Source organism: Lissotriton helveticus, chromosome 1_2 (genome assembly GCF_964261635.1).
Source record: "Lissotriton helveticus chromosome 1_2, aLisHel1.1, whole genome shotgun sequence".
Lineage (NCBI taxonomy): Eukaryota > Metazoa > Chordata > Amphibia > Caudata > Salamandridae > Lissotriton > Lissotriton helveticus.
Window position 1 is genome coordinate 716,831 of NC_136058.1, and position 26,722 is coordinate 743,552.

The window sequence follows — 26,722 nt, forward strand, 5'->3', positions numbered from 1 at the left end:
CTCTGGATTGTTGAAGATGCAGTCCTTGGCCTTGATAAAGGGGACTCTTGCCTTCTTATACTCCTTGATGTCTGAGGCATTTGATGTGGTTAACTATCTTCACAAACCTTTGAAGATCCATGATGAGCACGGGAATTAGTGGGATAGTCCTTAGCTGATTTACTTCCTACTTTGATAAATGCTTTCAAACAATAAAAGTTTTGAACACCCCCTTCAGTTTTTAACCATTGCTTAATTTGCGAAAGTGAATTCCGGTGTCCGAAGCTGTGCTCAGAAGCCCGGGGCCGACATCTGCACGTGGAATACCAAGGCAGTCAGTCTTAAATTCACCTCATTACTTTAATTCACTACCAGACACTCCCTGCCTCTTTATCTCACTCTTTCAGGTTCCTGGTGGCTCCATTTCTAATGTTTTTTCCTTCCTTCTCATCCTCTGTCTTTCCAAATTTGTCAGTTTTTTTAGGTCTCGTGACCTATCAATGCGCATGCGCATTGAGAGAAGCGAGACTATAGGGCTTTAAACAAAGTTTACCTAACTGCGGCGATTTGGTGCTGTGCCCGTGGCTTTTAGGTCAATGCGCAAGCGCATTGACCTAAAATGCGCGTGCACATCACCAAATCGCCGTCTGGTCCCTCAGCCGCACTCCTCCCACACCTTTGAAGTGAAGCTTAGCTTCACTTCAAAGGCCCCGGCTGCTTCACACCCTCATGCCGCTCTCCCCGCTCCGCCCCCTCCCCTGCCCGCCGTGTGCATTTCTCCTCCCCCCCCCCCTCCCCACAGCAATGCCCTCCGTCTTGTTTCCTTTCTTGTTTTTCTTTCAGGTGAGATATCTTTTCCATCATTTGCGATAATACAGTTCTCATATGCATTTTTTAATTATTAGCAGCATATACACAGGCGCCCCTTCGGCGCTTTTGCTCTCAACCCTACTATCCTGTCAGCCGCATCTCTATAAGTTACTCGAAGCATGGCCTGACATGTGCACAGCTTATTCCGGCACCACCATCCTGCCAGACGCTTCTGCTTTGTTCGCCCACCGCATGGCCCTATTTGTGCACATTTTACTTTCGTGCATACCCTTACCCGCAGCCTCTCCTTCCCCACTTCTGCCTATTCGGGTCTCGCGCTCACCGCAGACCCCTTCACATGGCTCACACCCACCTTTTTTTCAGGTTACCATGCCATTCCCCACCTATCCCCCAGTCATTTCCGGGTAGGACGCGTGCACCCAGTGGACTCTCGGCCTTGGCCCGCTTATTCTGCCAGCCGCTTCTGCTTTGGTCGCCCACCGCATGGCCCCATTTGTGCACATTCACTTTCGTGCACACCCTTACCCGCAGCCTCTCCTTCCCGACTTCTGCCTTTTCGGGTCTCACACTCACCGCAGACCCCTTCACATGGCTCACACCCACATTTTTTTCAGGTTACCATGCCAGGTTACCTCACTCACCCTCAACCCCTCACCCTCACTCACCCTCAACCCCTCACCCTCACTCACCCTCACTCACCCTCAACCCCTCACCCTCACTCACCCTCACCCTCACTCACCCTCAACCCCTCACCCTCACTCACCCTCAACCCCTCACCCTCACTCACCCTCAACCCCTCACCCTCAACCCCTCACCCTCACTCACCCTCACCCTCACTCACCCTCACCCTCACTCACCCTCACCCTCACTCACCCTCACTCACCCTCACTCACCCTCACTCACCCTCACCCTCACTCACCCTCACCCTCACTCACCCTCACCCTCATTCACCCTCACCCTCACTCACCCTCACTCACCCTCACCCTCACTCACCCTCACTCACCCACCCTCAACCCCTCACCCTCACTCACCCTCAACCCCTCACCCTCACTCCCCCTCAACCCCTCACCCTCACTCACCCACCCTCAACCCCTCACCCTCACTCACCCTCAACCCCTCACCCTCACTCACCCTCAACCCCTCACCCTCACTCACCCTCAACCCCTCACCCTCACTCACCCTCAACCCCTCACCCTCACTCACCCTCAACCCCTCACCCTCACTCACCCTCAACCCCTCACCCTCACTCACCCTCAACCCCTCACCCTCACTCACCCTCACTCACCCTCACCCTCACTCACCCTCACTCACCCTCACCCTCACTCACCCTCACTCACCCTCACCCACCCTCACCCACCCTCACCCACCCTCACCCTCACTCACCCTCAACCCCTCACCCTCACTCACCCTCACCCCTCACTCAGCCCCTCACCCTCACTCACCCTCAACCCCTCACCCTCAACCCCTCACTCACCCTCACTCTCACTCACCCTCAACCCCTCACCCTCACCCTCTCACCCTCAACCCCTCACCCTCACTCACCCTCACCCTCACTCACCCTCAACCCCTCACCCTCACCCTCAACCCCTCACTCACCCTCACTCCCCCTCAACCCCTCACCCTCAACCCCTCACTCACCCTCACTCTCTCACCCTCACTCACCCTCAACCCCTCACCCTCACCCACCCTCACCCACCCTCACTCACCCTCACTCACCCTCACTCACCCTCACTCACCCTCAACCCCTCACCCTCACCCTCAACCCCTCACCCTCAACCCCTCACCCTCACCCTCCCTCAACCCCTCACCCTCACTCACCCTCAACCCCTCACCCTCACCCTCACTCACCCTCACTCACTCACCCTCACTCACTCACCCTCACTCACCCTCACCCTCACTCACCCTCACCCTCACTCACCCTCACTCACCCTCACCCTCACTCACCCTCACCCTCACTCACCCTCACCCTCACTCACCCTCACTCACCCTCACTCACCCTCACTCACCCCCTCACCCTCACTCACCCTCACCCTCACTCACCCTCACCCTCACCCTCACTCACCCTCACTCACCCCCACTCACCCCCTCACCCTCACTCACCCTCAACCCCTCACCCTCACTCACCCTCAACCCCTCACCCTCACTCACCCTCAACCCCTCACCCTCACTCACCCTCAACCCCTCACCCTCACTCACCCTCAACCCCTCACCCTCACTCACCCTCAACCCCTCACCCTCACTCACCCTCAACCCCTCACTCACCCTCAACCCCTCACCCTCACTCACCCTCACTCACCCTCAACCCCTCACCCACCCTCAACCCCTCACCCTCACTCACCCTCACTCACCCTCACTCACCCTCACTCACCCTCACCCTCACTCACCCTCACTCACCCTCACCCTCACTCACCCTCACCCACCCTCACCCCCTCACCCTCACTCACCCTCACTCACCCTCAACCCCTCACCCTCACTCACCCTCAACCCCTCACCCTCACTCACCCTCACCCTCACTCACCCTCAACCCCTCACCCTCACTCACCCTCAACCCCTCACCCTCAACCCCTCACCCTCACCCTCACTCTCACTCACTCACCCTCAACCCCTCACCCTCAACCCCTCACTCACCCTCACTCTCACTCACTCACCCTCACTCTCACTCACTCACCCTCAACCCCTCACCCTCACTCACCCTCAACCCCTCACCCTCACTCACCCTCAACCCCTCACCCTCACTCACCCTCAACCCCTCACCCTCACTCACCCTCAACCCCTCACCCTCACTCACCCTCAACCCCTCACCCTCACTCACCCTCAACCCCTCACCCTCACTCACCCTCAACCCCTCACCCTCACTCACCCTCACTCACCCTCACTCACCCTCACTCACCCTCACTCACCCTCACCCTTACTCACCCTCACTCACCCTCACCCTTACTCACCCTCACTCACCCTCACTCACCCTCACCCACCCTCACCCACCCTCACCCTCAACCCCTCACCCTCACTCACCCTCACCCCTCACTCAGCCCCTCACCCTCACTCACCCTCAACCCCTCACCCTCAACCCCTCACTCACCCTCACTCTCACTCACCCTCAACCCCTCACCCTCACCCACCCTCAACCCCTCACCCTCACTCACCCTCACCCTCACTCACCCTCAACCCCTCACCCTCACCCTCAACCCTCACCCTCACTCACCCTCAACCCCTCACCCTCACTCACCCTCAACCCCTCACCCTCCCTCACCCTCCCTCACCCTCCCTCACCCTCCCTCACCCTCCCTCACCCTCACCCTCCCTCACCCTCCCTCACCCTCACCCACCCTCTCTCACCCTCACCCTCACTCACCCTCACTCACCCTCACTCACCCTCAACCCCTCACCCTCACTCACCCTCACCCACCCTCACCCTCACTCGCCCTCAACCCCTCACCCTCACTCACCCTCAACCCCTCACCCTCACTCACCCTCAACCCCTCACCCTCACTCACCCTCAACCCCTCACCCTCAACCCCTCACTCACCCTCACTCTCACTCACCCTCAACCCCTCACCCTCACCCACCCTCACCCTCACTCACCCTCACTCACCCTCACTCACCCTCACCCTCACTCACCCTCACTCACCCTCAACCCCTCACCCTCACTCACCCTCACCCACCCTCACCCGCCCTCAACCCCTCACCCTCACTCACCCTCAACCCCTCACCCTCAACCCCTCACTCACCCTCAACCCCTCACCCTCAACCCCTCACTCACCCTCACTCTCACTCACCCTCAACCCCTCACCCTCACTCACCCTCAACCCCTCACCCTCACCCTCACTCACCCTCACCCTCACTCACCCTCAACCCCTCACCCTCAACCCCTCACTCACCCTCACTCTCACTCACCCTCAACCCCTCACCCTCACTCACCCTCACTCACCCACCCCTCACCCTCACTCACCCTCACTCACCCTCACCCTCACTCACCCTCACCCTCACTCACCCTCAACCCCTCACCCTCACCCTCACTCAACCCCTCACCCTCAACCCCTCACCCTCAACCCCTCACCCTCACTCACCCTCACCCTCACTCACCCTCACCCTCACTCTCACTCACCCTCACTCACCATCACTCACCCTCACTCACCCTCACTCACCCTCACTCACCCTCACTCACCCTCACTCACCCTCACTCACCCTCACTCACCCTCACTCACCCTCACTCACCCTCACCCTCACTCACCCTCACTCACCCTCAACCCCTCACCCTCACTCACCCTCACCCACCCTCACCCTCACTCGCCCTCAACCCCTCACCCTCACTCACCCTCAACCCCTCACCCTCACTCACCCTCAACCCCTCACCCTCAACCCCTCACTCACCCTCACTCTCACTCACCCTCAACCCCTCACCCTCACTCACCCTCAACCCCTCACCCTCACTCACCCTCAACCCCTCACCCTCACCCTCACTCACCCTCACCCTCACTCACCCTCAACCCCTCACCCTCAACCCCTCACCCTCAACCCCTCACTCACCCTCACTCACCCTCAACCCCTCACCCTCACTCACCCTCACCCACCCTCACTCACCCTCACTCACCCACCCCTCACTCACCCTCACCCTCACTCACCCTCACTCACCCTCACCCTCACTCACCCTCAACCCCTCACCCTCACCCTCACTCAACCCCTCACCCTCAACCCCTCACCCTCACTCACCCTCACTCACCCTCACCCTCACTCACCCTCACTCACCCCCTCACCCCCTCACCCTCAACCCCTCACCCTCAACCCCTCACCCTCAACCCCTCACCCTCAACCCCTCACCCTCAACCCCTCACCCTCAACCCCTCACCCACCCTCACCCACCCTCAACCCCTCACCCTCAACCCCTCACTCACCCTCAACCCCTCACTCACCCTCACTCACCCTCACTCACCCTCACTCACCCTCACTCACCCTCACTCACCCTCACTCACCCTCACTCACCCTCACTCACCCTCACTCACCCTCACTCACCCTCACCCACCCTCACCCACCCTCACCCACCCTCACCCACCCTCACCCACCCTCACCCTCACCCTCACTCACCCTCACCCTCAACCCCTCACCCTCACTCACCCTCACCCTCAACCCCTCACCCTCACTCACCCTCACTCACCCTCGACCCCTCACCCTCACTCACCCTCAACCCCTCACCCTCACTCACCCTCAACCCCTCACCCTCAACCCCTCACTCACCCTCACTCTCACTCACCCTCAACCCCTCACCCTCACTCACCCTCACTCACCCTCACTCACCCTCACTCACCCTCAACCCCTCACCCTCACTCACACTCACCCTCACTCACCCTCACTCACCCTCAACCCCTCACCCTCACTCACCCTCACCCTCACACACCCTCGACCCCTCACCCTCACTCACCCTCAACCCCTCACCCTCAACCCCTCACCCTCACCCTCACTCACCCTCACAACACATATTGTGTTACAATAGGTGTCACATTTGCGAAAGATAAAACTATTGGCATTGTAAATAACAAAGCTATTAATTTCGCTATTTTCAAAACAAGCACATAAATAAAAAATGTGTCCTTTACAATACCAATAGCTCAAACTTTCCTAATGCGAGACCTATTGCATTGCTGTGCTTCTCTCCCCTGCTGCACTCTCCTGCTCTCTAGAGATGTGGCCTAACGACCAGAGCTGCCATCTAAGTGACGTAAATACAAAACATGTTGCATTCCAAATGCTATAGGTGTCACATTCGCGAAAGTTATAACTATTGGCATTGTAAATGACAAAGCCATCAATTTAGCAATTTTAAAAACCAACAAATAAATAAAATATGTCATTTACAAGACCAATAACTCCAACTTTTCTAATGCGAGACCTATTGCATTTCCAATGCTTGTTCTCTCTTGTTCTCTGGAAATGTGTGATGTAGAAAGATATGTGCAGGTTCCCAAGAATAAGTGCTGTTGGCTCTGACTGGCACCCACTGGCTCAAATTAAGCACTGCTCGTAACCTCTTTATTTAGGCTCCATAGTCTGACCCACTCTCTTCAACTTGTACATGGAGCCCAATGGCTGTCTTCTGTCTATCTCCAACATTTCTTTCTAGTTCTATCCAGACGACACTGCTTTATTTAAACGTAACCTCTCCAGAAGACATTGCTTATCTAACACCAACCTTGGAAAACACCAATCATGGATTACGGTCTATCACCACAAACTAAACCTAACCTAAATTTCTATTGATTTCGACCCAGAGGTGCACAATCTCATTCAATCCTCTCTGAATGCTCTCAGAACCTAGGTTGTCATTAGGGTTCGTGCCGGACACAAATCGGTCGGCAAACCCATGTTAACTACTTAGCAAAAGGAGCTCCATTTCAAATCCGACTTACGTGGTATGAAATCTTTCCTGCGTGAATAAGACTTTAAGCAAGTAATCCAGACTTGTACTGTGCAGATTGCACTGTGGAAACCATCTGGTCATGGAAGCAGTGCTTAATTTGTAAAATAGTAAGTACCAGACTCTAGTCAGGAGGCCTCTGCAGCTTACACCACTCATTGTCCCTGCAAGCGCTGCCTGTGACAGTATCTGCACAACTACTAACCGGCACACTGCTACAAGCGTGACAATTCAGCCTATTTCAGGCAAAAAAAAAATCGCACAATTGCTGATCTGCTTATCTCTAAATTATACAAACTGCAGCTGTCTTAACCCCTTCGACGCTCATGACGAGCTGGGCTCGTCATGGCGTAGCCTCCTCGCACGCTCATGTCGAGCCCAGCTCGTCATGTAAAGTGCGAATCCCTAAAACCCAGTGTACGGGCGGAATTCCGACGCACGCATGCGGTTAAGTGTGGGTTTCGACAATTAAGTGCCGGTGCCGAGCACGGGAAGCCACCGGCTCAAGTTAAGCACTGCATGGAAGGCATCAAACTAGATCGTGCTCTCCTGAAACCAGCACTCCATAGTCCAGCCATAGTGGTGTAATGCACCACGACATTAGATCACATTACCCTAATTATGATCTCTTTGAATTGGCTGCCGATTGAAGGTAGAAGCATTCTGTAACTTCTACACTTCATAAAACTCTTCAGTCTGACACTTCTGTTTGACAAACTGGTTGTGTCAGGCAGACGAAGGAAACTGCGCAGCTCCAACTTGCTTCTGCTTGAACACCCGATCTGCAGAAAGAAAAGGACACTCAAGCAATCTTTCACACCAAATACACTGGAGGTTTGGAAATCCATTCCACCTGCGATTACAACTGATCCCCTTCATGAAATCTTCAAAAAACTATATAAAAAACCTACTGTTCCAACTGTATCCTACTGAATGCAAAATCTAGTTATACCCAGCTGTAGGGTAAAGCAATTCAGATGCTATGCCTGGAGTACGAGGATCAGTACCCTACTGGGAGCATACGCCTACTCTTTCAAACCTTACTCTATGCTGGATGTTCTTCGGTACACCAGGCCTACAGGATCAATGCTTTAGCATCATTTATTGACTCAATTCTACATGCTGTTCTGTGTGGTGGCTTTATTATGTATATTTAAACCACACACTTGCTGGATTTATTGTTCAGTAGTAATTTACATTTATGTATCTTTTTTATTTGTTTTTTTCTGACATTGGTCTTGCAACTTATGAAAAGTGGTCTGACACACTCTGGGTCTTGCACGTGCTATACAAAACTATAAATAAACAGTTTCCAGTCCCACCTTACAATGGTAGGCTAACCACGAGTTGATAATGGGAAATAATCGATCTACTTAAATGCAAGTGTAGCCTTTTCTGGAAACCGCGTAGATCCCATCAACTCAATGTGTAAGTTTGCTGTCGACCAGTCCCTGCAAAGTTATCCTAATGTGTATTTTGCAAGATTTTGAGCCTGGTAAATGTAAATATTATGGAATAAAATAGCGGTCTGCTTTAGCAAGACAAACGCAGCATTGCTTTATAATTCTGCCTTTGATGATTAAATTAAGTTAAAGATAAATTAATTGCTACAAAATGCTCACAGTATTTTTTATATTTGTTCTCACAAAATATCTTTTGTCCGCCCTCATTTTTGCGAGTGTTTCAATTTAATATAAAAAATTTGCAACAAAACCTTGATCATATTCACATTATCCAGTATTGGGGTATCTTTGATAGTTCACATGCCTGAATTATTCCCCGTCGCCGAGAGGAGAGTCCCATGGTAAAACACAAAAGTAATGCCATGAGTAATGAATAGGCTAAAAGAGGCCAAAGGCTATACCTTAGTACCCTATCTACGTCCTTATAGGAAAAGGACCAATAGTCCGCTTCAACCAATCACTATCAGCACCCTCTAGAACACCCCCAACAGAAGCAGTTCTCTTCAGATTTTCACCGCACATCGTGTGGAAGGGAGTCTCCCTGAGTGCTACTCAGTTTTCCTGCAGGACCTGTGGGAAGAAAAGGGTCCATGTAGATCTACATAAAGATTGTCTTTATTGCCTCTACCCTAAACATGAGAGTAAAGACTGTAAAATCTGCTGTACCTTTCCCAGCAAGACTCTCAGGGATAGAGAGGCAAGATTACTTGTATGGCTCAAGTCTTCTAAAGAACTTCCTTCTTCTTTGGCTGAGGAAGAGGACCGAGCTTCCACATCTAGTAAGAGGGCTAGATCTCAAGCAAGCTCCTGAGGTGAGGGAAGGAAATATCTTAAAACTTCCCAGGATAAGCCTGTTCATAAAGGGGTTTTCTAAACATTCCTCTGAGCCAACGTTGTCTTCGCCTTCTACACCGCTTACAGAGCGTCCAAGATCATCTTCTACAGACTCTGTAAGTAAAAAAACACTTAAAAAAAATCTGTGTCGACGACTGTTCCTTCATTGTCGACAATGTGTTACGTAGTCAATGCCAACGACGATGGCTATTTCCTATCCTAACTCGTCAACGCGAATCACTATTACGACGAGGCCATCGTCTAAGTCTGTCGACGACCCATCGTCAACAAAGAATCAATCGGTGAAGACACCGTCAACGACCACACCGTTGATGACGACAGCTCCAACAACGGCCGAGCCATCGACGACTACACTGCAGCCGACGAGACCATCGACGTGGAGCTCGCAGACGTCGTTAATGAGTGTTCCCGTTATCTTACCACCGCTGACGACAGGACCGTCGACGAGTTCCCTTCCTACAATACTGATTTCTGCACCGTTGGTGCCCCCGTCGACAAGAGTTTCTCAGCTCAAGATATTTCAAAGGTCTTTTCAAGACTATAGTAAAGTGTCTCCTCTATTGCCATCCCACCTTTTAGAGGGTTTCGTGGAGGAGGAGGATTATGATGATGAAGGTCCATACGGATCAGCTCATAGTCCATCTGAGCTCAATGTTAAATGCCAAGACATTGATGATGACAATATATGGCTCCATGTCCTACCTATCAGTTCCATCACAGACAGAAACCACACCATAGAGAGATGGCTCACCTGCCTCAATCACTTATTCAGGATCCACAGGCTATGTTGGCGGATTAATGTCAAATATTTCCTCCTCCGCAAATTCCGACGGAGAACCCACTTCCTAAAGTAGAGGTTCCTACTCCTGTTCCAGAGCCTACTATAACTAGTACACCGGATCCTGCACAGGTTCCACCTGACACTGGACACCAGGACACTTCCTCCTCGGATGAAGAAGTAGAGGAAGGTGAATTGCCTGATCAGGCAAATGCTCCGGATCCCTGGGATGATTATATATTCCAGACACCATCTCCACCTCCGCACTTACCCTCTGATTCTCCTCCTGAAGACATCAGAGGATTTCATAATTTGATGCAGAGGGCAGCCACTAGGTTCAAACTACCTATTTCTGTCATGGAAACATACTGTTTGTTTTTTTACATGATTTTAAAGAAGACACTAGAAAGGTCATACCCTCTATTCCTGTTATTGATTACATTTGGCAGGAGGGTGTAAAAATCATTAAAACGCCTGCATCCATACCGGTGGTGCTACCTCGTGTAGACAAAAAATACCCCACTCCGGAGGACAGTCAATCTTGCCTTGTAGGACACCCGAGACAAGATTCGGTCATATCTCAGGCTGCACAGAGGCATTTGAAAAACCCAGCAACAACTATTAACACTCCTCCAGACAGAGAGGGACGTTGTATGGACCTTATGGGGAAGAAATTCTCTTCTATGGCAGCGGCAACAGTTAGAGCTGCTAATGCTTTAGCAATCATTGGCCTCTATGACCATCAAATGTGGTCCGGTATGGGGGATTGATAGAGCTCATCACAGAGGAACAAAGACAGGAGGAAGGTCTTATTAGAGGGTGAATGAGCTGCCCCCCAAACAATTGATTGTGCGTTAGATATCGCCAACACGAGCTTTCGGCAATTAGCTGGACCAGCAGTTCCTAGACGCCATGGGTGGCTTAAAGCTACTACCTTCAGACCTGAGGTTCAGACTAAGATCCTGGACATGGCGTTTGATGGGGACTTACTGTTCGGATAACATATTGATGACGCTCTTTTAGCAATAAAGGACACAGACACTGCAAAGTCTCTGGGCGCTCTGCAATGAAGACGCATACTTTCATATCCCTATCCATCCAAAACACCGAAAATATCTACGATTTACAGTGGCTGGCACCCACTATTAATTCAAGCTGCTCCCGTTTGGCCTAAAATCAGCACCACTGATTTTCATCAAGTGCTTGGCACCAGTAGCAGCGACCTTGCAATCCCGAGGGATCCAAGTTTTCCCAAACCTCGATGATTGGCTGCTCAACGCTCCGTCGGAGCAGGAAGCCAATCTTGCCACAACAACTTGTCTCCATCTGTTCAATACGCTGGGACTCACTTTGAACAAGGACAAATCGAATTTGCTTCCAACTCTGCTCCCTTCGTTCCTAGGAGCGTCCCTGGACACTGTCCAGTGCAAGGCATTCTTGTCTCAAGTCCGTCAAGTGCGCCTTCAAAGATTAGAGACAACCATTTAAAAAAGAAAGTTAGTTTCTGTTTGAATATTCAAATCGCTCCTAGGGATGTGTTCTTCAGCAATCAACTTAGTCCCTTTGGCGCGGCTCAAGATGAGAAGTCTTCAAGAGGAACTACAGAAACAATGGCAACAAGCATTGGGTTCTTTCGAGGATGTTATCCGTTACGGCACAAATGGTGGACGCACTCCATTGGTGGTCCCAAACAGCAAATCCTGCCCAAGGTCTCACCTTTCTGCAAAATATCCTGGACTTCATCTTAACAGACGCCTCCATGGAAGGATGGGGAGGTCATCTACAGGACTGGCAAATCCAGGAAAAGTGCTCTGACACAGAAACAACACCACATCAACAGTTTGGAACTCTGAGCCGTATTTTTGTCTCTTCATGCTTTCCTTCCAAGGATAGCAGGTTCCTCAGTGCTGGTCTGTACCGTCAATACGACCAGCATGCACTACATAAACAAACGAGGAGGAACAAAATCTGTGACGCTTTTCCATGAAGCGCAGGAATTGTGGGAAAGGACAACAATCCACGGAATATCCTTGAAGACCAAGCATGTCAAGGGTCTGCACAATACCCTGGCAGATACACTAAGCAGGTCTCAATCCGGCTGCCACGACTGGAAGTTGGAACAAACTCAGGTGAACAAAATCTTCCGGACATGGGGCAAACCAGCTCTGGATCTGTTTGCATCGCAGGAGAACAAGAAATGCCAATATTATGCCAGCAGGTTCCCTCAACCGGGGTCATGTGGGAATGCCCTTTCAATGAGATGATACAGGATCTATGCCTACGCTTTTCCCCCATTCCATTAATCCCCAATGTACTCAGCAAGATGAAACTGGAGGGCCGCCGCCTAATCCCGATTGCACCTCGTTGGCCCAGACAGTATTAATTCCAGGTGCTTCTTATGTTGTCACAAGACAGACCCATTCGCCTTCATCCAACAACGACTATGTTATCAACGATGTTATATCCTAAGGTTTACATTTGTATGTAAATCAGCCTAGGTCCTCCTACCTGCTCAGCCAGAGTGAGAGATAGCAATGGAATGTTGGTGTGACTGTGATGAATGGAATGCCTGGGTGCCTGTGTGGATGAGTGGTGACCGTTGGAGATGGGCTGAGCAGCTAGGCAGATTGCTCCTGGTGGGGCTGGCGTAGGAGCTGGTGCATGGCTGATGCTTGATTGATAATACTTGACTTGGATTTAATAAAGAAGTCTAAGAAACTTACAACATGGCTACCAGTGTCTTCATGTACAGAGCACAGCACAAGGGCCAGGTAGTCCATCCGGATCCACAGTCCCTGCACTTGCACGCATGGGCTCCTGAATTTCTAGAGTTCAAAGACCTCAATATTTCATAGGACTGTCGAGACATACTGTCTAAATCCCGTGCTGAAAGCACTGTCAAAACATATTGTCTAAAATGGAAAAGATTCTGTTGGTGTGAAGCCAATTAAGTTCATCCAGTTCAAGGCCCCGCTGAACAGATTCTACCTTACTTGCTCTCACTGGCCAAGTCTGGCCTCACTTTTTCGTCAGTCAAGGTTCACCTGGCTGCTCTTTCCAGGTACAGGAAATCTTCTTTATGTTCATCTTCTCTTATAACACAATTCATGAGAGCGTTTTTTCGCACTTTTCCTCCTGTGCTTGCACCTCCTCCAGAGTGGGAACTCAATGTGGTTCTAGCACAACCGATGAGACGACCATTTGAACTGGTCCATAAAGCAGAACTTAAATTCCTCACTTGGAAAGTAGCCCTCTGGCTCTTACTTCCGCAAGAAGGGTTAGTGAGATTCAGGCTTTTATGACCAAAGAACCCTTCATACTCTTACCCAGGATTACGTACTCTTTTGGACAAATCCTAAGTTCATTCCGAAGGTACCGACGCAATTTCACTTGAATTAACCAGTAATGCTGCAAACTTTTTTTCCGAATCCATCCAGTCCAGCTGAAAGGGCTTTACATTCATTGGATGTAAAAAGGTGTTTTGAAATGTTATCTTCAAAAGACAAAAGAGATCAGAAAGACGGATCAACTGTTAGTGGTCTACGTTCAAGGAAAACAGGGAACGCAGTGACAAAAGCCACAATAGCCAGTTGGGTTGCATCTGCCATTCAATTCTGCTACGAAAAAGCCAATAAACCTCTCACGGTGAAGGCTTAAGCACACTCCACCAGAACTGTTGCTGCATCTATAACTTTGTTTGCTGGGGTTACACTGGACAAAATATGCCGTGCTGTGACATGGAAGAATGTCCACACGTTCACAAGACACTACTGCCTCCAATCTGCACTAAGGGAGGATGCAGCAGTTGGACAAGCTGTGTTACGCCATCTCTTTCATTAAGGTCAGATTCTTTACATTTCTTAAAGGCTTATTTGTTATTAGCTTTCAGTTATATTGCTTACAGTCTTCATGCTCCTATGGTTCTCAATTTGTACGTTACTATGCTTTGAGTTATTTTTATATATTCTCATGCTTATATCCGCTGTCTTTTTTAATATGATTATTGCCTTTTATGCTTTGTCATTACAATATTTCAAGATTATGGATGTCTATTGGGAGTTTACGAATACATGTCTCCCACCATCCGCTAACGACAGTACAATTAGGGTACTGCTTGCTATTCTGATTCTGGCATGTGAATCTATGAAAGATACCCCAATACTGGATAAGAAAACCAGTTACTTACCTGTAACTACAGTTATACAGTATTGGTATCTTTCATAGATTCACATGCACCCACCCTCCTCCCCTTGGAGTCAGTTCTCAGCATTTTGGGGATATTTACTACCCACTTGTGCTTGGAAAATCTGAGGAGAACTACTTCTGTTGTGAGTGTTCTAGAAGGTGCTGGTAGTTGTTTGGTTGGAGCTGACTTTTGATCCTTTTCCTATAAGGACGTAGAAAGGCTAGCCTATTTATTATTTTACGGCACTACTTTTGTATTTTACCGTGGGACTCCCATCTCGGCAACGGGGAATAAAAGATACCAATTCTGGATAACTGTAGTTACAGGTTAGTAACTTGTTTTCTTGCTTTTCATTCACATTTAAGATCTCACCTATCTTGGGTTTTGCTTTACCATTTCCCCTCTTTGCTCCTTCCAAGTTTTTTGTTTTTTTACTTCAGTGTCTTTATGCGACATCATTCTGCTCCAGTGAATTTTGGATTTTTGGTCCTTTTCGAGTTTTCAAGCCAATGCACATATTTTTCATACCTCTCTTCCTGCACATCATTTGTAGAAATACTATTTTATCTATTTTCTGCGAAACTCAAGAAGATTACACACTAAAAAGCTTTGAATGACAATCCGTAGATAATTTTGTTTGTTATAGTTCTAAATGTTTGATTGGATCCCTCCATTGTTCAAAGTCTTCTGCATATGTAACTAATAGACTTATTTTTGATTATCGTAATCAAGCACATAAAATCCCACAATTTCAGTCCAAGCAGTATGCCATCTTCCACGAGATTTTCTGGAGATCTAGTTGGATAAATAATCTTTCTATAGTATTCTTTATTTTGGTTTTGTTGCTTATACAGCAGGCTATGTATTTAAAAATGGTGTTCTTTACGTTGGATGTGAAAGTAACTATAGCAAATGTGATGAGTGAACAAACTGGAATTTAGGAGTAAATAAGACAGAGGCACTGTTGTGTTGCCCAAATAATAATATATTTCAGCTAAATGTGTTCTGCATGTCCAATTTGTTTTTTAGAGTAAAAAGAAGTTTGAAAGAGAATGCAGAGAGGCAGAAAAGGCACAACAAACATATGAACGACTGGACAACGACACCAATACAACGAAGGCCGATGTGGATAAAGTAAGCTTATTTTTGACGAATAACTTCCAATAAAGGAACCAGCGTTGGTATAGTCAGTAAGTCTCGACCATCAAACCAATTAGCTTTACGTTTGTTTTTTGTTTTATCCTAGCCGGTTGCTGCCAATGTGCATGTGTACGCAGTGGCAATCTTAATTTGTCGAAATAGACCAAAATGCTTGCAGCGCTGACAGCCACAGGCAAATGCATCCAAGGGGAAAACATTTAAAGATGTTTTATGTTATTTCTTTACTATTCCTGTCGGAAGACAGCCATCTTGGTTGTGCACGCATCCATGGTGGCCATCTTGGAAGATGAAACAAAACCATTTAAAGATGCCTACAGCATATATATATATATATATGCACATGCTTACACCTGGTCAGGCATTTTAAATGGTCAAGAAGATACGGCTGTCAGCTCATCGGGTGGTAAAAAATTAAAGAGTGGGCTGAGGGCGACAAGAGTTGTAAAAGTTTAGAGTTAAATACAAAAAGAGGGGGATAAGAGAAGAGTGGGAAGAGGGAGCAGGGGAAAGGGAGGAAGCATAGGGAGGAAAGCCATTAAATCAGGAGCAAGAAAGTGAGCTTCACAATAACGCCATCAAATTAGGAGCAAGGGGTTGATCCAAAGCCTTCCCTCTGGAAAGGTGATGTATTGAAATCAGTAGCCAAGATCTAGAAATGACGCTGAACATTCCTGAATCTCTATTTAAACAGAACCTGTATTGTAATCCTTCTAAACCTTTCTGGAGTCCTCTTTGTGTAAAACTGTATAATCAAGTAAGGCATAGCCAGATCAGTTCATGTTATTAAGTAAATGGAGAACTGAAGTGCTTGGTGATCATCTGACCTGAAGTACGGTAAAACCCCAAACCAGGAGAGCTATGTGAAATGTCTTGTTGCATTACAAAAATCTACTCTGGTTTTGTGAAACGAAATGCCACTGTTTTTTTTTGTTTGTTTTTTTGGTTGTTGGTAAGATTAAGTAGCATCCTCCTTTGATATTTCCAAACAGCCCAAACTGGTTCATTGAAAGGGAGAGCTGGAGTGCGCCCTAGTTGCAATTCGCATTGACAGTTCTAGAGTTTTCGCTAATAGTTCCTTAGTTCGTATCTCTCAGTTTTAAATCACTGCGTATGTGAGGAGCAGATTTTGCTTGACGCAAATTACCGGGGTGTGTCACTCTTCACCAATACAACATTTTTCATTTGAGAAATTAGACCATCATTGCTTTTGTTAGTACATTTAGTGCAGTTCAGCATCATAATGTAAGAGTATATTCTCTTCCAGGGGATACTCATCAATAGTCATAAGCACTGAATTATCTCCACCCATAAGCGGGAACCCGGAACATATAGACTAATACATATATATGTGTAAAATATATAAAAAGAGTACATAGTACTCAGAAAATTATACACCTATACATGTATAACTAATAATATGCAGCCTCAACCATAACCAATAGGCTAATAAAGCCATAATTACATGTCTTCTGCAGCATGAAAATAACCAATAAAATACAATGCAAGAAAATGACCTGAACCTTAAATGCATTCCACAGAAAACAACCTTTTATTTTCATCAAAGAACAGGTAATAAAAGGCAATTAGCCTAAGTAGGCGGCATAAATAAATAACATCCCTGTACAGAAAAGGAGACTGTCACCTCGCCTTTAAGGCCTCAGAGAATCTGAACACTTTGCCTTTAAGGCCTCCAAGGGGAACTCTGCTCCCATCATGCCCCACAGGTGACAGTTAGGTCATTTCTTTTTTCCGGCTTGTTCTGTGTGAGGAACCTGGAACTGGAGCTCGACTGAATCTGATTGTTTTTCAGTCAGAATTTAGTTTTTTCCTGATTTTTTTCGACAGTCCTTCCTGTGGGAAGAAAATGTTCAAAACAGATCCTCATTCTGTTTGTGTGGTTTGTCTTCCTTCCACACATGATGTGGAAAAATGTTATCATTGCCTCAAACTTTCCAGAAGAACTTTGAAGGAAAGAGAGAAGATTTGACTTTTGGAGCTGGTGGAGAGAGAAAGACGTCATGAAAAGGGGGCGAGAAGTGAGAGATCATCTGGAAGGCCCTCTTCTCCAGCAAAACGTCGAAGATCTACTTCCCCTGAGGTTAGAAGTAAGAAAAAACGACATGAGGAAGCGTCAACGTCGAAGAAAGTGAGTTTGGCGTCGAAGTCTAGATCGCCGTCAGGTATGTCGACGTCGAGACCAGTAGAGAGAGGTACGTCGTTGTCTAAGACATCGCCTTTAAGACACAAGTCGACGTCGAAGCAGAGGTCAAGGTCGCCGTCGAGAAGTCTGTCGACGTCGAGGCATTTGGTGTCGGTGGCGGTGAAGACGACGTCGAGAGTGAGAAGATCGTGGTCGCTGTCGAGACATGGGTCGACGTCGAGGCATGCCTCGGGCTCGAGGCACGAAAAGGCTCGTTCTACGTCAAAAAGATCGGCGTCGAGATCTATGCCACTGGCAACAAGGTCGGCGTCGAGACAATTTAAGATCGGCCTTTCGGACCCCTTATAGGTCTTTGCCGAGGTCGGAGCCGACGTCGAGGGCATTGGCAGACCATCCAAGGTCGACGTCGAAAGACCCGACGTCGATGGCATCGTTGACCAGGTCTCAATCGGTCAGAGCCTCAACTCATAAGGAGTGTTCTATTGTGGCTCATTCTGGTTCGACGTCAAGGGACAGACAATTGGTTCCCAGAGAGGCGCCTACGCCAGCATCCAGATCTCCGCAGTCTATTCGGAGTTCCTCTTCATAGTCGATGGGAATTCAAATAGTGCAGGTTACCCCGGAGGGCTCTCCGGTGCGTAGAACACCTCCTACTACCTTGTCTCCTAGATGGTTGGAGAGCATCAGTCATTGGAAGATGCAGCCCAAACCTAATAGCAGGCCTCTTACCAAGGAAGCTTCAGGGCCACCGGCTGGTGGGTCTACAAGAAGATCTAGGTCTCCAGTAAGGAGGCGTTCGCACTCAAGGGATCGTAGTAGGTCTCATCGGTCTACTACTCCTAAGAGAAGGCACAGATCTCCTGACACGTCCACCTCAACGAGGTCGTCTTACAGAGACTATTCCCCCACATTTTCATCAACACCACCTTCCAGGATGTCTCCTGTAGATGATTTAGGGACTTTCAATGAAGTGTTGTGCCGAGGAGCTAGCAAATTCAATATAACTATGGCAGTGCCTCCTGTGAAATCTTCAGTTATATTTGAAACATTACATCATAAATCGTCGGCTAGACCTCTTCTTCCGTTGGTGCCAGGTTTGCTAGAACCGGCAATGAAGACTTTTTTTTAACGCCGGCTACGGTGGGCTCAGGGCCTTCTAGAATTGCGAAAAAATACAGGGCACCTGATCAGGATCCTCTGTTCTTGTGCACTGATCCACCACCAGATTCTCTCATAGTGGCGGCGGCCAGGAAAGCCCATTCGGCTACGTCTGTTTCTTCGGCTCCTCCGGAGAAGGACTGTAAAAACATGGACTCCTTGGGACGGAGGATGTGTAGTACATAGGGGTCCGTCATGAGAGTGGCTAGTGCTGCGGCTCTGCTGGGTCGCTATGACCGCCTCCTCTGGGATTCTATGTCTAGGTATGTGGAAAAGTTGCCTAAGGAGGATCAAAAGTATTTTCTTGAGATTGTGGAAGAAGGTGGCGTGGTGGCAAACCAAAGTATTAGTGCGGCTGCAGATTCTGCGGATCTCGCGGCGCATGGCTATTCGCACAGCATATGTTCCAGACGATCTGCATGGCTTTGCCTCACGGGCCTTAAGCCTGATGCCCAATGAAAAATAGTCAATCTTCCATCCAACGGGGCAATATTATTTGGATCGCATGCGGACGATGAGATGGCCAAAATGAAGGCGGAGCTGGATACTCTGAAAGCTGTTGACCTTTTGTCATAGGGGCGAAAACGACTGCGAAACTCTTTTTTCATTTCAAAGCCGTTTCAGCAGCGTGGGCAATTGCAGAACCAGGGCCAGAGGCGGAAACAGGCAGCAGTCTGCGGTTTCGAAGCAGCCTCAGAAGCAATGAGACAGAACTTCCTCTAAGTCTGTTGTCCACTCCAGTGGGAGGAAGCATTGCCCTATTTCTAGACGAGTGGAGAGAATTGACCAAAGACAAATGAGTTCTAAACATTGTTCAAAACGAATACCTCCAAGTTCAAAAGTCCACCTCCGGTTGTGACTCCAAAAGGGGTTGGTCATCAGCATTACAGGCTTCTACTAAAGGAAGTGAAAAATCTCTTTTGCAAAAAGGCCTTAGAAAGAGTTCCACGTCCGCAAAGAAATCAAGGGCTATACTCTCGCTTCTTTCTGGTGAGGAAGAAGGATCCCACTGCGGAGTTCGGACCAATATTGGATTTGAGGTTGCTCAACAGATTCATTCGGAAAGAGATTTCGAATGCTGGCACTCCATCAAATTTTTCCTCAACTGCATCAAGGGGACTGGATGTGCTCCATCGATCTAAAAGATGCATACTTTCATGTTCCGATTTCCAAGAGACATCGCAAATTTTGGAGGTTCCGAGTGTCAGTTTGCCATTACCAATATGCAGTGCTTCCGTTCGGTCTGAAGTCAACTCCACGAACTTTCTCCACATGTATGGCAGTGGTGGTGGCTTTCCTTCGGAAGCAGAGAATTTTCATTTATCCCTATTTGGACGATTGGCTTCTGAAAAGTTCGTCCCCATCTCTGCTGGAGGAGCATCTGACGAAGTGTCTCCAGCTTCTACACAGGTTGGGTCTTCATGTCAATTTCAAGAAGTCCATTCTAAATCCAACGCAGAAGAATCACTATCTCGGATCCTTCTTAGACACAGAAAATGTAAACGTGTGTCCTTCGAAGGAGAGGTGGTTATCAATACGGACAAACTGTCAAACTCTTCTGCATACCAGCCTTCCAACAGTTCGCCAGGTATCGTCTCTTCTAGGGTCCATGGCATCGTGCATCTTCATAGCTCCAAACGCAAGGTTGCACTTGCATCCTCTCCAGCAGTGCCTGGAAGATCAATGGATTCAGAAGTCAGGGAGCTGGGAGGATCAAATAATTCTTCATCAAATGGCCAGAGATTCTCTTCAATGGTGGATGAAGAGGACTCATTTAATGGGAGGAGTGCCGTTCCATCAAGACCCTCCAACACAGTCTCTGATCACAGATGCCTCTCTCCAGGGTTGGGGTGCTCATATGGGCCCCTCCACAAGTACAAGGGCTATGGTCAGAGTTCGAGAAAGGCTATCATATCAATCTGTTAGAGCTACAAGCAGTAGATCTAGCTCTCAAGTCCCTGTTGCCATCGGTCAAGTCTCAGTCCCTTCTGGTTCAGACAGACAATACAACAATGTACTATTTGAACAAACAGGGGGGTACCAGATTGAGGTCACTCTCCATGGAGGCCCAAAATGTATGGCACTGGTTGCTGGCGAGGAACTTATAGATAGTGGCGGTACATCTGCCGGGCTCCCTCAACTCTCAGGCAGACTTCCTCAGCAGAGACTTTATCGAGGCTCCCGACTGGGTCCTCAACGACGAAGTCGCAGACAACATCTTTCAGTCATGGGGAACTCCAGACATCGACCTGTTTGCAGACGCGGGAAACGCAAAATGCCCCGTCTTCGCATCCAGGTTTCCCCAGGTCGGGTCTCAAGGCAATGCCATTTTGATAGATTGGTGTCAGAACTTACTGTACGCTTTTCCACCGACCCCGTTGATACTAACAGTGATCAACAAGATGTACAGGACTACCTCCCGGATGATTCTTATTGCTCCGGAGTGGCCTTGCCAGTGATGGTTTCCAGACCTCCTTCAGTTGGAAGTGCCACACAGGAGACTGCCGTGTCGCCCGGATCTTCTATCCAAGCCGGAGGGGAGAGTGTTCCACCTCAACTTGCCCTCCCTGCGCCTGGCAGCATGGCTCCTGAAGTCATCCAGTATGGTCACTTACAGTTGAATCCGGACTGTATGCAGATCCTTAGAGGCAAAGCGGCCTTCTACGAGGAAGTCGTATGGCTTCAAATGGAAACGCTTTTTTCTGTGGTTCATGGACAACGGGCATGACCCCATCCACGGTCCGGAACAGGTGGTCTTGCCTTATTTGCTGCATTTGGCTAAGTCTGGCCTTCAGTTTAACTCTATTAAGGTTCATCTTGCAGCTATCACCGCTTACAGAAAGTCACCTAACCAGACTTCTTTCTTTAGGATGCCGGTGGTGAAAGATTTTCTTGAAGGTTCGAGAAAGGTGTACCCCCCAGTCAGGTCACCTTCTCTGCCTTGGGAGCTCAATGTGGTATTGAATAAGTTGATGGGGGGCTCCTTTTGAGCCAATACATAAAGCTTCTTTACAACATCTGACTTGGAAGGTTGCTTTTCTAGTGGCCATTACCTCTGCTCGCAGAGTGAGCGAGATCCAGGCCTTATGTTGTAAAGAACCTTTCACTGTGTTTCATGCTAATAGGGTAGTGCTTCGAACACATCCTGCTTTTCTACCCAAGGTTGTTTCTGATTTTCACATTAATCAGACAATTACGTTGCCAACCTTCTTTCCAAATCCTACCACTCCCGCAGAGAGATCTCTCCATTCGTCAGACTTGAAGAGAGGACAAAGGGTTTGAAGAGGTCAAACCGTTTGTTTATTAACTACGGTCCTATCAATAAGGGGTCTGCTGCGTCCAAAAGATCTATATCTAGGTGGATTGTTTCTTGCATCGTTCTAGCTTATCAGTTAGCTAACAAGTCTTTGTCAGGTAGACCAAAAGCCCATTCTAGAAGGGGAAAAGCTGCTACCACAGCTCTTCTTAAGAATGTAACTATGGCAGAAATTTGTAAGGCAGCTACGTGGAATTCAGTCCATACTTTTACACGCCATTACTGTCTTGATTCAGACACGCAGGCAGATGCTAAAGTTGGGCAAGCATCACTGAGAAACTTGTTTGCTCATGCTACTTGAGTTTATATGTGTCGATGTATTTGGTTCTTTATTTTCTGCTCGCCCGCTTGGAAGTGGGTATGAGCTTGCTACTCTATTCAGTGCTTATGACTATTGATGAGTATCCCCTGGAAGAGAAGGATTAGTTACTTACCTGTGATCATAGTTCTCTTCCAGGGGTATACTCATCAAAGTCATAAGCACCCTCCCGCCTCCCCGGGTGAGCAGTAGCATTATGTTTTAATATATTATGATTGCATTCTGATGCAGGTTCCTGCAAGGTTTGTGTACCGTACAAAAGAACTGACCTAACTGTCACCTGTGGGGCATGATGGGAGCAGAGTTCCCCCTGGAGGCCTTAAAGGCAAAGTGTTCAGATTCTCCGAGGCCTTAAAGGTGAGGTGACAGTCTCCTTTTCTGTACAGGGATTTTATTTATTTATGCAGCCTACTTAGGCTAATTGCTTTTTATTACCTGTTCTTTGATAAAAATAAAAGGTTGTTTCTGTGGAATGCATTTAAGGTACAGGTCCTTTTCTTGCATTGTATTTTATTGGTTATTTTCATGCTGCAGAAGACATGTAAATATGGCTTTATTAGCCTATTGGTTATGGTTGAGGCTGCATATTATTAGTTATAAATGTATATGTGTATAATTTTCTCAGTACTATGTACTCTTTTTTATATATTTTACACATATATATATATGTATTAGTCTATATGTTCCGGGTTCCCGCTTATGGGCGGAGATAATTCAGTGCTTATGACTTTGATAAGTATACCCCTGGAAGAGAACTAGGATTACAGGTAAGTAACTAATCCTTATGAAAAGTAAAGTCAAATGCATTAATAGGGCACCAAAGCTCATGGGTATCCAGGCGCTGTCTAAAAAAATAATCTTCTGCCTTACGTGCTCCTAATATTGCCCTGTTTTTAATATTCTCTTGAAGTTGCCGAACTGTCTTGTCTTCATCATCTAATCTGGAAGTATTGCCACCATCTAGCACCCCGGTTATCTTGGAAAGCTTGCCCAGATGTTTGTGTTTTTCTTTAATTTTTTTACTCTCGGTATTTCTGGCCAGCCCTTATGTAGGAACCTAAGCATACGGACAGGGTCACATGATTTAATTCTGGGCCTCAGGTCATCTTAGATGAATTATTAAAGATCCTAGTCAGAGCCCTATAATTAACACTTAATCATCGGAAACCGGTGGAGTCTTTGTATGGTTGAGATAAGTCACGGCCTGTGTTTCACCTTAAACTAACTGCACTTTGGTGAAATGTGCTGTGAGTGCATCCTCCCCTATTGACTGGCAGGTGAAGATAGTCCAGTCATACTACCCACCCTAAGCTCTAGGGCGGCATTGGGAAGTACCTCTAGCCTAGACTAAATGGCACTCCACGAAAATCCATGGGCCCACACCTGCAGAAGATCTGTCCTCTTGGGAAATCCCAGACCTGTTTGGAGGAGCCGGAGAAAGGAAGAAGTTAATGAGCATGGATGCACCTTTAACCAGTACAGACGCCACCTTTGCTCCTAGCACTAGCGCAGCAGCAGAATAGATCAGTTTTATAGCTTCATTTCTATTACAGGTTAAAGTGTGTCCATGTGGATTTTGAAATAAAAATGAATTATTGAGCGTATTCACAGAGACAAGGTAGCCAGGCACAAGACAAGGCGCTCACTGATACTATCCGGGATATCGTGAGAAGCAAAGTGTAACAATTTGGTAGTGCTCTAGAGCAGGGGCTGGCTACCCAATAACCCCTTAAGATTAGGGGCTAATCAATGCCGAACAAAGATCTGAGCTCTCAAAGTTCCAGTGAAAGTTAGATGTCTAATTCAAGGAGTCATAAAGTTTCAAGTGGTTTTATTTCTGGTTCATTGTTATGTTCATACAGCATTGATGCATTACAAGAACTGCCAACACATGTTTTGTCATATGGCTTGTGGGCACTCGACTTCCTCACCACTCGAAAGTAGCAAAATGGAGTGTACTTCTAATAATTGGCCATTGAGACCAAGTCTCCATTCCAATATCCAATCGTTTCACTGCTATCGAGACGTTTAAGTCGGAGAGTGCTCCATTTGGCAATATGGCCATGGACGATTGGATATTGGAAATGACACTTGGCCTCAAGGGCCAATTTTTAGAAGTACATTGTTTTGCTATTTTTCAGCCCTGAGGAAGTTGAGGGCCGACAAGCCATACGATGAAACACGTTTTGGCAGTTCTTGTAATTCATCAATGCTGTATGAACAATACAATGGACCAGAAATAAAACCACTTGAGAGTTTACGACTCTCTGAATTAGAAGTTTAACTTTCACTTGAACTTTGAGTGCTCAGAAATTTCTATTCATTATTGAGTGTGTTGTTGCCTGTTCGATAAAGAAAATTATATCTTTCCCCGTATACAGCCTCTTAATGTTAAAGGTCTGCATGTAAAAACTGCACCTCTTGCAGAATGTGTTATTATGCTGCCTGGCTGTTAAAACGGAATCCTATAACAGCAAGGGATCAAAACAATCTGTGTTGTCTGATTGTATGTCACACGGACAAGGCCAGAACCTTCACCACATGTCATCAAAAATACTGTTTCCACTCTTATGTTTTTAAACCTGCACATCATTGCTATCTGGTGTGCTAGTGTAATGAATTCAGTGAAAGCCACCCAAGACTACAACACCAAGAATGCTTACCACATGAAAACTCAGGACTGGCAAGTGTCTGTCATGGCATAGTGAGCTGCACCCAGGGCTGACTTCCATAGACCTAGTTGGATCCTTCTGCTGAGTATGAACCTGCATGCTCCATTTTATAACAGTCTGTGAACCAGTGGCTCTAAGAGCCAAAAACACAAGCATTACTTTATTCAACATTTTGTTCGAAACTATACTGCCTGAAATGTGCGCCTCTTGTACCAAAAAAGTGCACGAGGCAACTTTGTATTTTAAAACATATGTAGAAGAAAATATACTTCTTAAAACATCTTATCTCACACCGTTTTGTTGATTAATAGTGCACTGTAAGTGCACAAGCTTGCACAAGTAGCTTTATTTGACTTATCGAAACACACTTCCTGATGGTCTTCATAACGCGGACTTGGCCGCATGTCAATGGTCCCTTCTATCATGTAAGACACAGTTATGTCTCTGGCGCATGTGGTTTCAGCCGCATCTCCTAGTTCTCATTTCACTACAGTGGCTTCCCCTAGATGCCAGATACCCACGAAATTGCCTGCTTGGTGCACAGAGACTTTCACTCTCTGCATTTTCCCTGGGTGAGAAGTTGATTCTCTCTGGGGAACAGCACTTATTCACTGTGCATGAAGGCACCTGCCTTCAAAACACAATATACTGTATTCTACATCTTCTCAAGCTATCTCACAAGAAATGGACACTTTGTGCTTCCAACCCCTGCTTCACCCTTAGCTTGGCCTGGCCCTATGTGCGCACTACACCCCTCCACCGCCTTGGAGAAAGACGTGGAAAAGGGTTCTGTTGACCTCGAGTTTGTTACCACTCTCCCCCTCTTTTCTGAATATATAACTTTGACTCTTCTGTCTCTCGGTCACCTCCAGAACTCCTTTCCCTCTCCTTAGTGATCCCATTTGCTATCTTGATTTAGGTACCTGTGATTAAACATAACTGTCTTTTTCTTGCTCCTCCTACCCTATTGGTATAGGCTGTATCCACTTTTGAACTCCACCCCAGTAACTTTTTCCCTTTTTGTATTTTTATTATTTTGTGCATTGGTTTATATTTTATATCTGTATCTGCCTACCTAGTGCGCTCTTCCTAGCAGTACCAACTGTACCCCCTGCTTCTCAACACTGCCTGGTACTTGCAGTGGTCTGAACTATGACAATATGTTATTAGTGACGGAACTATGATATTCGGTTGTTACTGAATTTGTAGCGAATTTGATATTATTGTATTTACTACTCTGCTCACTGTAAACCTGTAAAGTGCTCTGATACCGCAAGGGTCATGTTTACGCTATAAAAAACTATTAAAACAAAATGATTTTCTACTGTATAACACATGTGCCCTTTGTTGGCGAGTTCGCACCAAGTAAGACCTTACTTGAACAAATATATTGTCTGTTTTTATTCACATATTAACTCACAAGTCCTTGCTCTC

At 47.4% G+C, this 26,722-nt stretch overlaps 1 protein-coding gene across 2 annotated transcripts in view; it reads left to right on the top strand.

The window, feature by feature from the left end:
- The window catches only part of FNBP1L (formin binding protein 1 like), a 688,366-nt gene that overhangs the window by 330,488 nt on the left and 331,156 nt on the right, over window positions 1–26,722 (top strand). For both annotated transcript variants that reach the window (XM_078668213.1, XM_078668214.1), the window contains exon 6: window positions 15,531–15,635. In XM_078668213.1, coding sequence (XP_078524339.1) covers window positions 15,531–15,635 — 105 coding nt within the window. The remainder of the gene's footprint in view (window positions 1–15,530; window positions 15,636–26,722) is intronic.